The sequence below is a fragment of the Salminus brasiliensis genome, chromosome 1 (genome assembly GCF_030463535.1).
Source record: "Salminus brasiliensis chromosome 1, fSalBra1.hap2, whole genome shotgun sequence".
Taxonomy (NCBI): domain Eukaryota; kingdom Metazoa; phylum Chordata; class Actinopteri; order Characiformes; family Bryconidae; genus Salminus; species Salminus brasiliensis.
The window spans coordinates 24058526-24070776 of NC_132878.1; the positions used below are offsets into that span (position 1 = coordinate 24058526).

General features: G+C 38.4%; 1 protein-coding gene across 1 annotated transcript; it reads right to left on the minus strand.

Moving 5' to 3' along the window:
* Nucleotides 1-660: 660 nt before the first annotated feature.
* On the minus strand, nt 661-11816 carry LOC140551602 (NACHT, LRR and PYD domains-containing protein 1-like). The gene is made up of 12 exons (XM_072675092.1): nt 11654-11816; nt 11368-11428; nt 9173-9718; nt 6705-6836; nt 5756-5805; nt 4164-4243; nt 3710-3924; nt 2096-2349; nt 1740-1850; nt 1457-1601; nt 1329-1358; nt 661-1164 (listed from the first exon to the last, which is right to left on the minus strand). Exons 2-12 carry the CDS (start codon nt 11396-11398, stop codon nt 893-895), a joined length of 1866 nt encoding a protein of 621 aa, XP_072531193.1. The 5' UTR covers nt 11399-11428; nt 11654-11816; the 3' UTR covers nt 661-892.
* Nucleotides 11817-12251: the final 435 nt, after the last annotated feature.

Genomic DNA, 12251 nt, shown 5'->3' on the forward strand with positions numbered 1-12251 from the left:
TATCAATATGTCCAATTCTTTGTGCACAGAGCTTTCTGAGATTGACTCGAGGGCCAATCCAGACAAAATAGACATTGCTATGGATTGATATGGTAGCTTTACTAACGTGAGGTAGGTTTGACTGCTACCAGTAAAATAAGAAACAGTCACAGTGGTTAGCAAAACATTTTGCTAAGAAGGGAACCTCAGTGGGGCCAGCCAGCTATGGAGTCACACAGCCAGGAAAAGCCAGTGAGAAACAACAAGCCAGCATTAACTGTCAAAACCCGGGCCAGGAGTATGCTGGTGAGCCAAGGCCTGTGCTAAGTAGGCCTGGAGAAAGCAGGCAGAGTATAGCATCATGATTACCTTCACAGTCAATCAATACCTTCCAGTGTTTTCAGTTTTCTTACCTCTTGCTCTAATTTCTTCAAGGCCATACTGCTTAGTTTCTCAGGTGAGCACATTACACATTTCTTTAATATTACATTTTTGTATGTAGTGTATGTAAATGGTGAGCATGTAAGTGGATTAGAATGATCACAATTCTTTCATTTTTCTCATTTTAACTTTGTGAGTTTTTTTTTTCTTGATAAGGGTTTTCTTGAAATTTGAGCAAACTGTCTTAAAACCTGTACTAATATGAACAATATGAAGGTTTAATTCCAAAACTTCCAGTTTAATACAAATATCAAATACATTCTAAAAAAAATCTGTTGGACTTTTGAGGCTCCACTGAAGAAGCATAAAATAGCTGGCATATAGTGATTTACAACAGCAGTTAATGTACCTTACTTGTAATAAATTTCTTCATACACAGACGGGGTACATTACAGAAATTACAGAAATTCATTACAGAAATGAACTGAAAAGTGAAATGACAGGAGATTCTTGAGATACAACAGTAGGTCCTCTAAGCGTGACTGGGTCCAGCCTCCAGTTCTTTCACTAAGTAAGGCAGTTTCTTCTTGAGGATGTCATAAAATTGCACTTTCACAGCCTGTCCTCCTGAGTGGAGATTGTCGTACAAGAGCCTCATTTGTTCCTGACATGGTTTTGCAGCTTTGATCTTATCGTACATTTCCTTGCTAATCATTTCATGGCTTCGTAAACCGTCTAGTATCTCCATTATAGAGGAAACTCTCTGAATGAGTGTTTCTCTGTGTTCATCCACAAATATAGCTCCTGAAATACAGATAAACGACACATGATAAATGAGTTTAACCTGTTACTTAAGCAAATCCATTGTGGATTTAATGTAAAAACACATAAGAGGAGGAAGTGTTTCTATGTGCCAGTATCACTTTTCCAAATTCTATTAATATAATTTTACAATCAGAAAGTCTTACGTGCTGCATCTGTTTGGAGTGTGGTTCCCTCTGTAAAATTATCACATGTGAAAAGATAAGAAATTGGCATTTAATGTTTGTTTATTCAAAAAAGTAAGAGTGTACAAAATGTAAGAACATTTACATACCTGTAAGAAAAACAAGCCGAGGCTCCCACACCACCTGTTCATTTTCATCCAACAGCCCTATTGTAGCATCCTCAGCCTCTAAGTCTATGAACACTTCAAATGTGGGATGATAGTTGGGTCCATAGTCACATTCAAATTGCTCCACCTAGTGGAAAAACACATGAATAGAGTTTTAACCCAGACATCAAACTATTTCTGAAATATATCAACTATTTTTCCTCACAAATGGATGTTGTGTAATAACAAGCTTTTGTGGTGAGGGAAATGGAGGACTGTAATTTACCTTTGGCTGGGATACATAAGGGTCACAGGAAGGCTTGTATTTTCTCCCAGGGGTCAATTGACATTTAGAGCTGGTGTCAATGTATTTGCTGTGTGGATGTTTCTTCATCACCTTGAAGGACAGGAAATTCATTACAACAAGTTATACAGTTTTGCCAAACGTATACTCAAAGAAAAACTCAGAGCTGAGTAGTCAGTATAGTGCACATGTAATTTGGACTTTCAGAGTAGAGAAATTGGACTTTCTGTGCGTTACAGTGTTTTATGTCAGCGTAACAAAAAAGGCAGCTGAAAGGTGTGAAACGTATATTGCCATATTTATGTTGCTTAAAATGGTCATTTGAAGATGCAGGTTACCTCTTCAACTGGCACATTCCTCGGCAACAAATGGATGTGTACTTTTCTCCTCCTTTGTCTGCCAGACAAGTTTTTATGGAAGAGTAATACTTGAGCACTGATGGGATTAGCTTGGAATAGATTTCTTATGAGACCAAAGAGAGAGAGACCTTGGATGCGTATGATCACATGTGTCGTCGTCACTCTAAGCGGTGAGATGATCTCTACATTACCATCTGTGAAATGTGCCACAGCCTGCTGGGCCTGATTCTTCTCTGTAAAATGTGAACAAACAGTCACTACCCCTAGTGAAAAAAATAGACTCGAATATACTAATCTACATTATGCTACAGTGCACTAAAATGTACTAGTTGCCACACTAATGATTAATGCACTTAAAGAGTGCTAAAATGCTACAATTTTTGTACGTATTATATTTTAACTGAACAGAAATAGTACACAAGCACAACTTTAATTGTGTTAGGTCTACTTAACTGTACTACAATGGAACCATTTAACTGTACTACAAGGGAATTATACTACTAAGTAGACATCAAATATACTACTGTATACGTATAGAAACAAACATGTTTCTAATGACACATAAATGATGTTGGCAAAGTGTGTAGCTAATATTCTCACTTAACTTAATAAAGGTTGTATCAGTGGCTTATGGGGCTGTCCTGGATGATTGACCCTGAATGTTTTTTTTAAATAATAATTTGTAATAATTCGCAATTTATACACTTTTTTATTTATTAACAGTAAGATCAGACTGTATGAAGCACATGAGAAAAAAAAATGTAAAATTGTGGGTTTGTGCACAATCGCTAGCTATGACATTTCGATGCATAGCACAACTCAACAGAACACCTGTTCAAGTTGGGGAGCATTTTTTTAAAGAAATTACCCACAGGCCCTCACCCACAGAAAATAATGTGTCAGGTGAGTCAGCAGTGAGGGAGTAGCCTGTTTAGCACTGGTATAGACCTCTGGTTAATGTTAGTTGAGGTTTACTGTAAATGCATTTGACATGAATATATACTGCAACCTAATAAAAGTATAAATTATACAATTTGCCATTGTATAACTAGTCTATGCACCCAGCTGACCTGTTTCCTGTCTGCTCTCCTTTACTCTGCATTATCTGGTAGCCACCCCATGGATCACATGCCAGTCAACCTTAGTGCTATTAATTCAAAACGATAAAACAGGGGAAAATAGACAATTCAGGGAAAAATAGACAAAAGTATTCAAACCAAAAAGTAAAAAATGCCCATGGCCTAATATAGTTTCAGTGCATTATGTCTCTCCTCTGTCTTTACCAATGTCCCCATCGCTGTCAGCTTTTAGCATCAGTTGTTAAAAAAGTAGAGTGAAAAAGTGTTAAAGTAGTTCATTTTTGCTTTTCTCTTTATTACAAGTTTCTCTGCACTTCATTTATGCTTTCTATCCATCTCAAAGGAGCCAACTCTGTTATTCATATATATTGAATCATATTAAAATAGTGTCCAAATATATTCCTCCTGAATGAGGCCCACAAGGGCCAGGAGGAAGTAGCATTGAAGTACTTTAAGTATTAAGAAAAAGTTTTTGTATTGTATTAATTGTATTAATGCTTAAGGATAAACTTACCTGAAAGTATCTCACAGTGTAGGAGGTGCAGGTGACTGATTGACCCTTTGCAGTTTATATCATATAGAGGTCCTGCGGGCTGCATCTGGCCTAAACTATTCAAGAGATGAGTATCCCAGGAGAGTATTCTGTACAGCACCTCCCCTCTCCCCTCCATCTCAAACACAAGGCTGGTGAATTTGCATTGAAACAGACCAGCATGCGGACACTGAAACCTGCAAAGCAAGGTCAAATATAATGTCTCAATATACTCAGCTGCTTGCCCTCATTGTTTAACACAGTGGCTCTCAATCTAGACCAGGAAACACCAGCCAGGCAAAGCTTTTTTCCTCTTTTACAGCTTCCAAGTGTTGGTAACTGGAATAGAATAAAAAGCCTTTGTGAACTGGTTTGAAATCTGGTCTAGGTTGAAACTTGCTGGTTGAGTAAACACTGCATTAAGCTGACATATTACCTGTAGAAGGTAAGGGTACCATCCCCTAGACTGACTTTAGCCTCTTCAGGAGTGAATATGTTAGTATGTGCTGAGAGCAGCTACAGTGGAGAACAACAGGTGAGGACAAAACAGAGCATTATTCCACACTCATCTTGACCTATAGCTATATTTTATATACATGTCTAATAATGTATAGTAATGTTTTTGGTATAAACATGTTTCACATGTACGGTATTTTCTTATCATTAGTGTAGTGATGGCACAATACCAACAAGGCTCTGTCTGTAGTTTATTTTATTATATGGTCTAAATACCACAGTTTTAAAGTGGACATATGATAAAAAACTCACTTTTTCAGCACTTGCCTACAAACGTACATTCTAAACATGTCTGAAATAAAACTCTCATTAGAATAAAACTCTCATTCTCATTAGGATTATACCACCCCCGGTCTAAGTAGCTCGACCCACTTTGTTTTTAAGGTGTCTGTAATTCTCATTCGAGCCAGACTTAGTGCTATGTGCAGTTGATCAGTGTTTATTAAGCACTCACTATATCATTGATATGAGACAATAAAATATCATCATATTGCCCAGTCCTTCCTCCACCTTTCCTTAAAAGTCCTCTACTTACACACCTATCCTGCTGCTTTAAGATGCTGACGTTTCATTTGTCCATTCTTCCTCCCTGCCGCCCGGTTGACCAGGCGGTTGGCTTCTCCCCTGCCTTTCATGAATGACAGGATCTGCGAGGGTCCCAATACTTTTGTCCAAAAGTTTATACTGTATTTATAATTTCACTTATTGAATATCATCTTATCAGCACTTGGGTGTAAAATGAGAGAATAGATGTAGATGTTTTAGAGTATTTGTTACTTTAACTCAATCAGGAAATCGGGCAATCAGGCACAATTTACAGTGTATATCACTGCCGGGGATCGCTGCTAAAATGAGAAGAGACCTGACCTCACAGCCAACTGAGTATTGTAAAGCTGCAGCATTGAAATCACTAATGTATTTCAACCACTTGCTGTGCTGTATGTTGAACTGTACACGTAGACTTCAAGACCAGAAAGACTAGCAAATAGAAATTCGTAAAATCCCTCTGATGCAGCTCAGTTAGTATAATCGGCATGGTTGTTTTGCGTCTGTAAAGTTTACTGCTCACTTTTAAAGCTCTAGGTCATGGTTACGGATTGAGTAGCTCTGACTTTTACTAAGAGAAAACGTGAAAAGCATTATGTAAATCTCACACTGTGCCAATAGCTAAACTGCAAAAATAATAAAAAGCTAACGGTGTAAGATTCTTAAGATGCTTATGGTTTTTTGAGAATTTGGTTTGCAAGGCTGGAGGGTGGCAGCTGGGATGAACAGTGGCTCATTCTCATTTAAAGGAACAAGCACTCAAACCGGTCGCTCTGGTTGAACAGAGCTGTTTAGACAGGGTGAGAAAGATGCTGTGGTGCTTAGACAGTTGTACTTAAACTTTAGTTCAGCTTGATCCAATTGTTATTGCCGTTATTTCTCCGTTTTGGATTTGCTATTCTGTAATATCTTCGGTTATTAGCTTACTGTAGTAAATCTGTCAACAACTGTCAACAGCTCACTCACATCTGTTGTGTCAGCGTATGGTGGTGTTGAGTCACCAGAAATCTCATTCTCTGAGAAGAAAAATATGAACAAACAAACATGTATTACTTTGAACAACAGTGCTCAACACAAATGTGCAGGTGAATACTGTACTGTACTGTTCTCCCTTCTGTTGATTTTGCTCTTGTGTGTGCCACATTTTAACCATTCAGTACAATTAACAAACACTACTGGGTTTGGTATTTTTTTGTATATTTCTATTCACTCACTGAAGTATTTCAGTGTTAAATTTTTTTTTAAAAAACAACTCATTAAAAGGGTCCTCAAGGGTTCCTAATTAAAGGCAATGGTTCTTTATAGAACCATGATAAAGAATTATAGTGAAAAACCTTTTGTAGACCTTTTGTTGGCTACTGTACGGTGTTACACTATGTTAATGAGTGGAAGAATAATAATGTAGTACTTTATAGTGCAGGAAAGGGTTATTTTGTACCCACACTGGTTTGGACTTCATGCATATTGGTGCACTGCCCATACAGCCATCTCCATTTATTTTTGGATATAATTCTTAGACATAATGTTGTTTGTACACCACCCTAGGATTTGAAATGAAGCAACTAATATCAGATTAAAGGGCAAATATTCAGCTTTAAGCTGTTTAACAAAAGTATTGTATTCTTAAAACTGGCCTCCATCTGTGAAGCATTAAACAGTTCAAAATGAAGGCCCCTTAATTCATGTAACATTAATCAGACTGTAAATCAGAAGTAAATCAATACAAATTAAGACCAAAGAAAAGATGAGTGACAGTTATAGACATACACAAAATATTATATAAAAATAAATATTATTCCAGTAAACACTGTTATATCAACTGTGAAAAAAAGGAAGCTGCATCATACCACTCAAGCACTGCGTTAACAAGGTCATTGCTCAGAAAAAGAAGAAAAACAGCATCACTGTTACTCACCTTTCTCATGTACAGTCTGAAGAATGGACTCTGAAGAAGCTTGTCGGTCATGTGTACAGAAGACTAGACTTTGTCTGGGAAAAACATACAAACATGCAAAGTCCCCTGTGTATGACACCTCCTCCGTACTACCTGGGAAAGAAGGAGGAACAGAAAGCTATACAAATATTCTACTGTATATTACAGAAATCTAACATTATATCTATAACAGAATCAGACAGCAAACATGTAGATGGTTGAGCACAGACCAATCATTTCCTGAAAATATCATTATGATTTATTTTTTTATTTGGGGTGTTTGTTGAAGGTATCCACAAAATTAAAATGCCTTTGTGATTGTTGTATTCAAACAACAGTATGGGCGCCAATGAAAATAACCGCATGAGTATGAACAACATTTTTTTGATCATTTTATCAACCTCCTATGAATTGAAAATGTAAAAAAAAGCTTTAAAAAGAGTGATAATTTCTATTGAATGTTTTCAATTCATTTCTACTTTTCATTACCAAATCAATTACAAGTATTTGGCTTTAACTTTCTACTCAAGCTGCTAAGCTAAATACATACTAAATGAATTACTCAGAAAAAAATAAACATTACATATTGAAGGAATAAAAAAAACGTCAGATTAAAATACATGTAAATATCTTTACTTTTGGTCCTATGCAAAAAAATGTGTAAGCTATACTTTGCCAGAAAGACATTTTAAAAGCCCCAACAACCTGAAAATGTTGGCCTACATTGGGTTGGGAGTGTTGCTGATATAAAAGAAGCGAATCCAGAGAGTTCAGGGAATGTAAGATTAGTGAAGAGGATTATGTTGGATCCATTACACTGATGAAGCCCTTGGCTACACCATGGCTCATAAAATGTGAAGAAACCATAGAAGTCTCCTGTGTTTATGGTGATGTTTACCAGGTCCCCACAACCTAGGTGGCGATAGGGTCCGCTGCTGAACATGGGATCTAACCATAGGCCTTGTGCCTGATCTTCTCATTGCCTTCCTTCTCAACAGGGACTAGACAAGCTGTGTGTGTGCGCATTTGTACATCTGTGCCAGCAATGGGTGCAACTTGAAGTAACTGAATGCATTCATCAGAAGGACAGTCCACAAAGATTTGTGTATATATATATATATATATATATATATATATATATACACACACACACACACAACAGGGCAATTTATATACTTTTAAAGCCACCCTGCTCCACTGTTGAGACAGGAAGCATACCTTTTGCAACTGCCTCAGTAATACTGCACCATTTCGCACTTTTTTAGTAAGCATGACACTGGTAAAAGCAGTGTTGTCCGAATTGGTTTGGTGGGTCACGCACCAAACTAACCGCTAACCCAACACTCAAAGCTGTAATTTAAACCCAGGCCGGCAAATTGCGAGACAAACTTGGTGGCACTCAACCAATATGAAACTGCAGTAGTTGCATGGAGTTTAACAATAAGTGATTGAATAAACCAGATTGTTGTTTTTCTATACAACCTCTTCATTTGTGAGCTGTGTGTGTGAACGTGAGTTGCCAACAAAGCAGAGTACAGTAGTGGAGCTCGAGGCAGAGTGAGGGAGGGAGCAGAAAAAAGGCTTTCTGCAAGATTGCAATATCACCTCAGCCCACTGTTTAATTCCCGATGTGTTTGGATGTACTGCCCCAGCCCTAGATGATATACCCTGCGATCTACCTGTACAGCATTGTCCACTCAGAGACATGTGGAGAAGATGTCCCACACTTGTAGAAGGTGTTAACCTGCAGAGGGACAAGATTTACTTCCAATCCCCAAAAATGTCACCTTGGACTCAGCAGGAAGCACATTCCCTGGGGTATCGCATTGGTACTGTGCGTACTGGCGTACTGTGGTCCCAACAATAGAAAACTGCTGCCATCCTGCAATGGCACAAGCCCAAGCGTGCGGCCTTCTGGGGTTGGCCGGCTACTACAGGTGGTTTGTTAATAACGTCTCCTTCATCTCCTCCCGCCTCAGAGTGCAAAGCCCTGTCCAGTAAGAGGGCCATAAAAAAGCTCCCGTTCTACTTAACAGAGAGGCACTTTACTTTCATTATAGATCATGCTCTTTTACAGTAGCTACTAAAAGCCTAGCACTCTAACGCTTGTGTCCTTGATGGTTTTTGTCCCTCTTCTAAGTACTCAACACCAACACATGCATGTACACTCACTCTGGGCTGTGTCATCTGCCTCCCTTGGGAGGACTCTAAGAGGGGGACTGTGGCATGTTCCAGGGACATCAAGTCCTCCCTACTTTGCTCTGCTGTCCAAGGTGCTGAATACAGGAAAAACCCCTTTAGCAGCATGACTGCGTGGCTCAGAGGCAACGCTTCCACAGCAGACAAGTCCTTTGGTTCTCTAATGCCACAAAAAGTGAATAGATGTGTGTGTGTGCTTGTTTATTTTATTTTTTGTGTTTTGTGAAAACAGTTTCTTACTAGTTTCTTACTTTTAGGAAGCATCAACTGCTTGCTGTTTCTTCTCCTGAGTGGAACTACTGGGTCTGGATCCTGCAGCTGATTGTCTCTTTCCATTAGACGTGTGTCTCTCTTTCTTAGAAGTCTCTCCTTCTCTTCAAGCTGTTTGTCTTTTTCTCTCAGTTCAGTTTTCTTTTGTGCCAGAAGGATCATAATCGCATGTAGTTCACTGCTCTTCTCCTGCAGTTCCTCTCTCAGTATCTCCAGCTGATTTTTACTGGTCTCCACCTCTTTCTCTGTGTTCTCCAGTAGAGTTTTTTTCTCTCTCAGCAGCATTTTCTTCAGCTGTGGGTCTTCCTGCTTAAGCTGTATGTGTGTCTCTTCGGTCATTTGTTTCAGTTTTTCTTTGTCCTCACTAAGAAAAGTGCCCTTTTCTTCCAGCATCTTGTCCTTCATCTGAAGAGTCTCTGCATTTATTATCAGATGTTTTTCTTTCTCTTCTTTTTTCATCAGTTGTGCACTGTTCCCCTCTACAAGGATTTCTTTGTTTATAAGAAGTTTAGCCTGTCCTGAGAGCTCTGTGAGAAACAAAAGCATTTAATAGATCCATTAAACATCACATTGATTTCACATGTACTTTGGTTTAATGTCAGTCACACAGAAGGTGGAGTGTTACTATATTTATTCTAGAGAAGGTTTTAACACATGCACATTTAGAATTTCTGTTTTTATTTCTGTTTTCTGTAAAGTCCATTTTCTGCCATTTGCACTGCAACCTGAGATTAAAGATTTAAGGACATTTATCTTAGCTTTAATACAAGATGAGCACTACAAACAAATAAAGGTGTCCGAAAATAGATTTTCTAACTAACTGTATGAAATACCATGGCCTAGTGGGATGCCTAAACACAACATTCTCCTTTACATATACCAAACACCACCCTCATCACCTGACACCATCTGCACCCTCAAAGCAGCACTGTGAATGCTGGTGATCAGGGTGGGCAACCACAACACAGACCAGCAGAAAAAGCTGAACTAATAGACCTCCATTTTAAACTGGAGGACTGAATTTTAGCACAGTTTAGTGATTTACTTGCTTAAGCAAGACAGTATCTGACAGGATCTAACCTTTTAAATCCTCTCCAGGCCTCCCTGGACATCGGTCTCCAGTAAACATTGTAAAGGTCACTTTAAATCTTATAGAAATGAGGAAAGGTAGCATACATATTTTTTCACCAAAGAGAGAGGTGAGAGATATATTTTCTTTTATATATACAGTATAAATCTGTATACAGTATAAGTCTGTTCAAGCTACTGAGGGAAAAATAGGGAGAATGTGTGTTCTCAGTAAACATTAAACGCGATGTCCAGGACCTTGTTTGAGTGCCATGAACTCTTTATTTCCATAGTGTATTTATGCTCACCTTAGTATAGATCATCTGGGTACGTTTTTTCTTGGACAGTTTCTTCTTATACAAATGCTGCCTGCAACACTGCCATTCTGCCACAGTCAAAAACTGTTTACTTTCCCTCTCACACATCTACCACTTATCACCTGTGTCTTACCTTAATGCCTTTACTTTGGTAATGCCCACCTACAGTAGTGTTACCATACCTCTATCTCCTATTAAGTGAGATCACATTGTTATGGTCACTTATTCCTAATATGGAAACCTCACTGGAAACCTCAAATTCAAGACATTGATTGTATGAGATTAAGTTTGTCTGTATGAATTTATAAATGGCTTTTATAGTGTCTACATACTATTTCTCATCAAACTGTGATTAAATTCAGTAAATATACATGTTCCATGTGTTCCATGTTCCTGCCCCCCCTCTCGCCACCCAATAAAATATTTTTCTAGATCCGCCCCTGCTTCAGAGCCTACCCAGAATCATATACTCACACATTCATAACAAGGTGCAAATTAGCATGTGTATTTTTGGGAGGTGGGAGGAAACGCTCCTAACAGACAGTGAGTGGAGCAGGGCTTGAAGCCACAACCTCAGGTCAGTGACTGGAGCAGGGTTGAACCCAAAACCCCACACTAACTACCATGATGTGCCACCATGTCACCCTTAACTCTGCACTCTATAAATATGAATAACTCATCTTTTCCATCAAAATACAAACAGAGAATCTTGTTCAAATCATATTAGAACTGAACAGGTTTAATCGTCCTTGTTTGTACTAAGTTAAATGTATTTGATTATAGTTATTCACCGGTCATCACAGCAGATTTCTCCATTTTCATTCTCTCCTCTTCTGTCCATTCTCTGCCCCACTGTAGAAGAGAATACACCAGTGTGAGGGTCTCCTGCATGCTGTCATACTGTATGATATATGATCAATAACTGCTTCTTTGATCAAACCACTGTCGCTGTGTCAGTATGAAGCACTGAGAGCTGATATTACTAACAGTAGAGACTCTGCAGATTGTAGCTGTATTCTGAAGCTGTATTCTATACGCTTTCCTCAGAAGTTAATGATCATTAATTGGTGTACTCACCTGCTTGACATAGAAGACGTGTTTGTCCTGAAGAGGAGAAACTGATCAGAGACCAATTTTGATATATAAAGTCCTGAATGCAAAACAGACGAGATTTCTGTTTCTATGTTTCTGTTGTGTTAAAACATGACTTAATTCATTACTGTGCACTGTTTTAATAATTCTCATCATTACCATTAAAACCAGTAAACATCAAATAATGACATATTTATTAACGCTTGTAAAAATGCAGGGTCAGTGCATCATAATCCAAACTCTCTCATCAGACAGTGTTTTGTGTTAAAGGTAGGGTGGTGAGTGTGTGTTCCTGTAACACCTCTAGTTCTGCTCAGTCTGCTGTGAGCTGATAAAAGAATCAGCTGAACTACAGTAGAGAAGGGAAATCAATTTACAACACAAGGCTCTAATCTGAACACTAAACACTAGACCAGTAAAATCTGGCAGGAGTGGAAATGACCCTGTGTGAGATCTCTGTGTGATTCGGAGCTGAGATGATGAGGGTGAGTGTGTGTGTGGGTAGGTGTGTTAAATTTGAGGCAAAGAAGATCAGATAATGAGTTCATTCTAGAAGGTCAAATCTAGAAACGCCTGAAGACAC

Excerpts from the sequence above, each read along its gene's own strand:
- LOC140551602 (XM_072675092.1), bottom strand. The coding sequence starts at position 11,398 with ATGAAAATGGAGAAATCTGCTGTGATGACCG. Across the intron at positions 1,851-2,095 it reads GGAATGTGCCAGTTGAAGAG|GTGATGAAGAAACATCCACA; the intron begins GTAACCTGCATC and ends CTGTCCTTCAAG. Across the intron at positions 1,602-1,739 it reads CTTATGTATCCCAGCCAAAG|GTGGAGCAATTTGAATGTGA; the intron begins GTAAATTACAGT and ends TTTTTCCACTAG.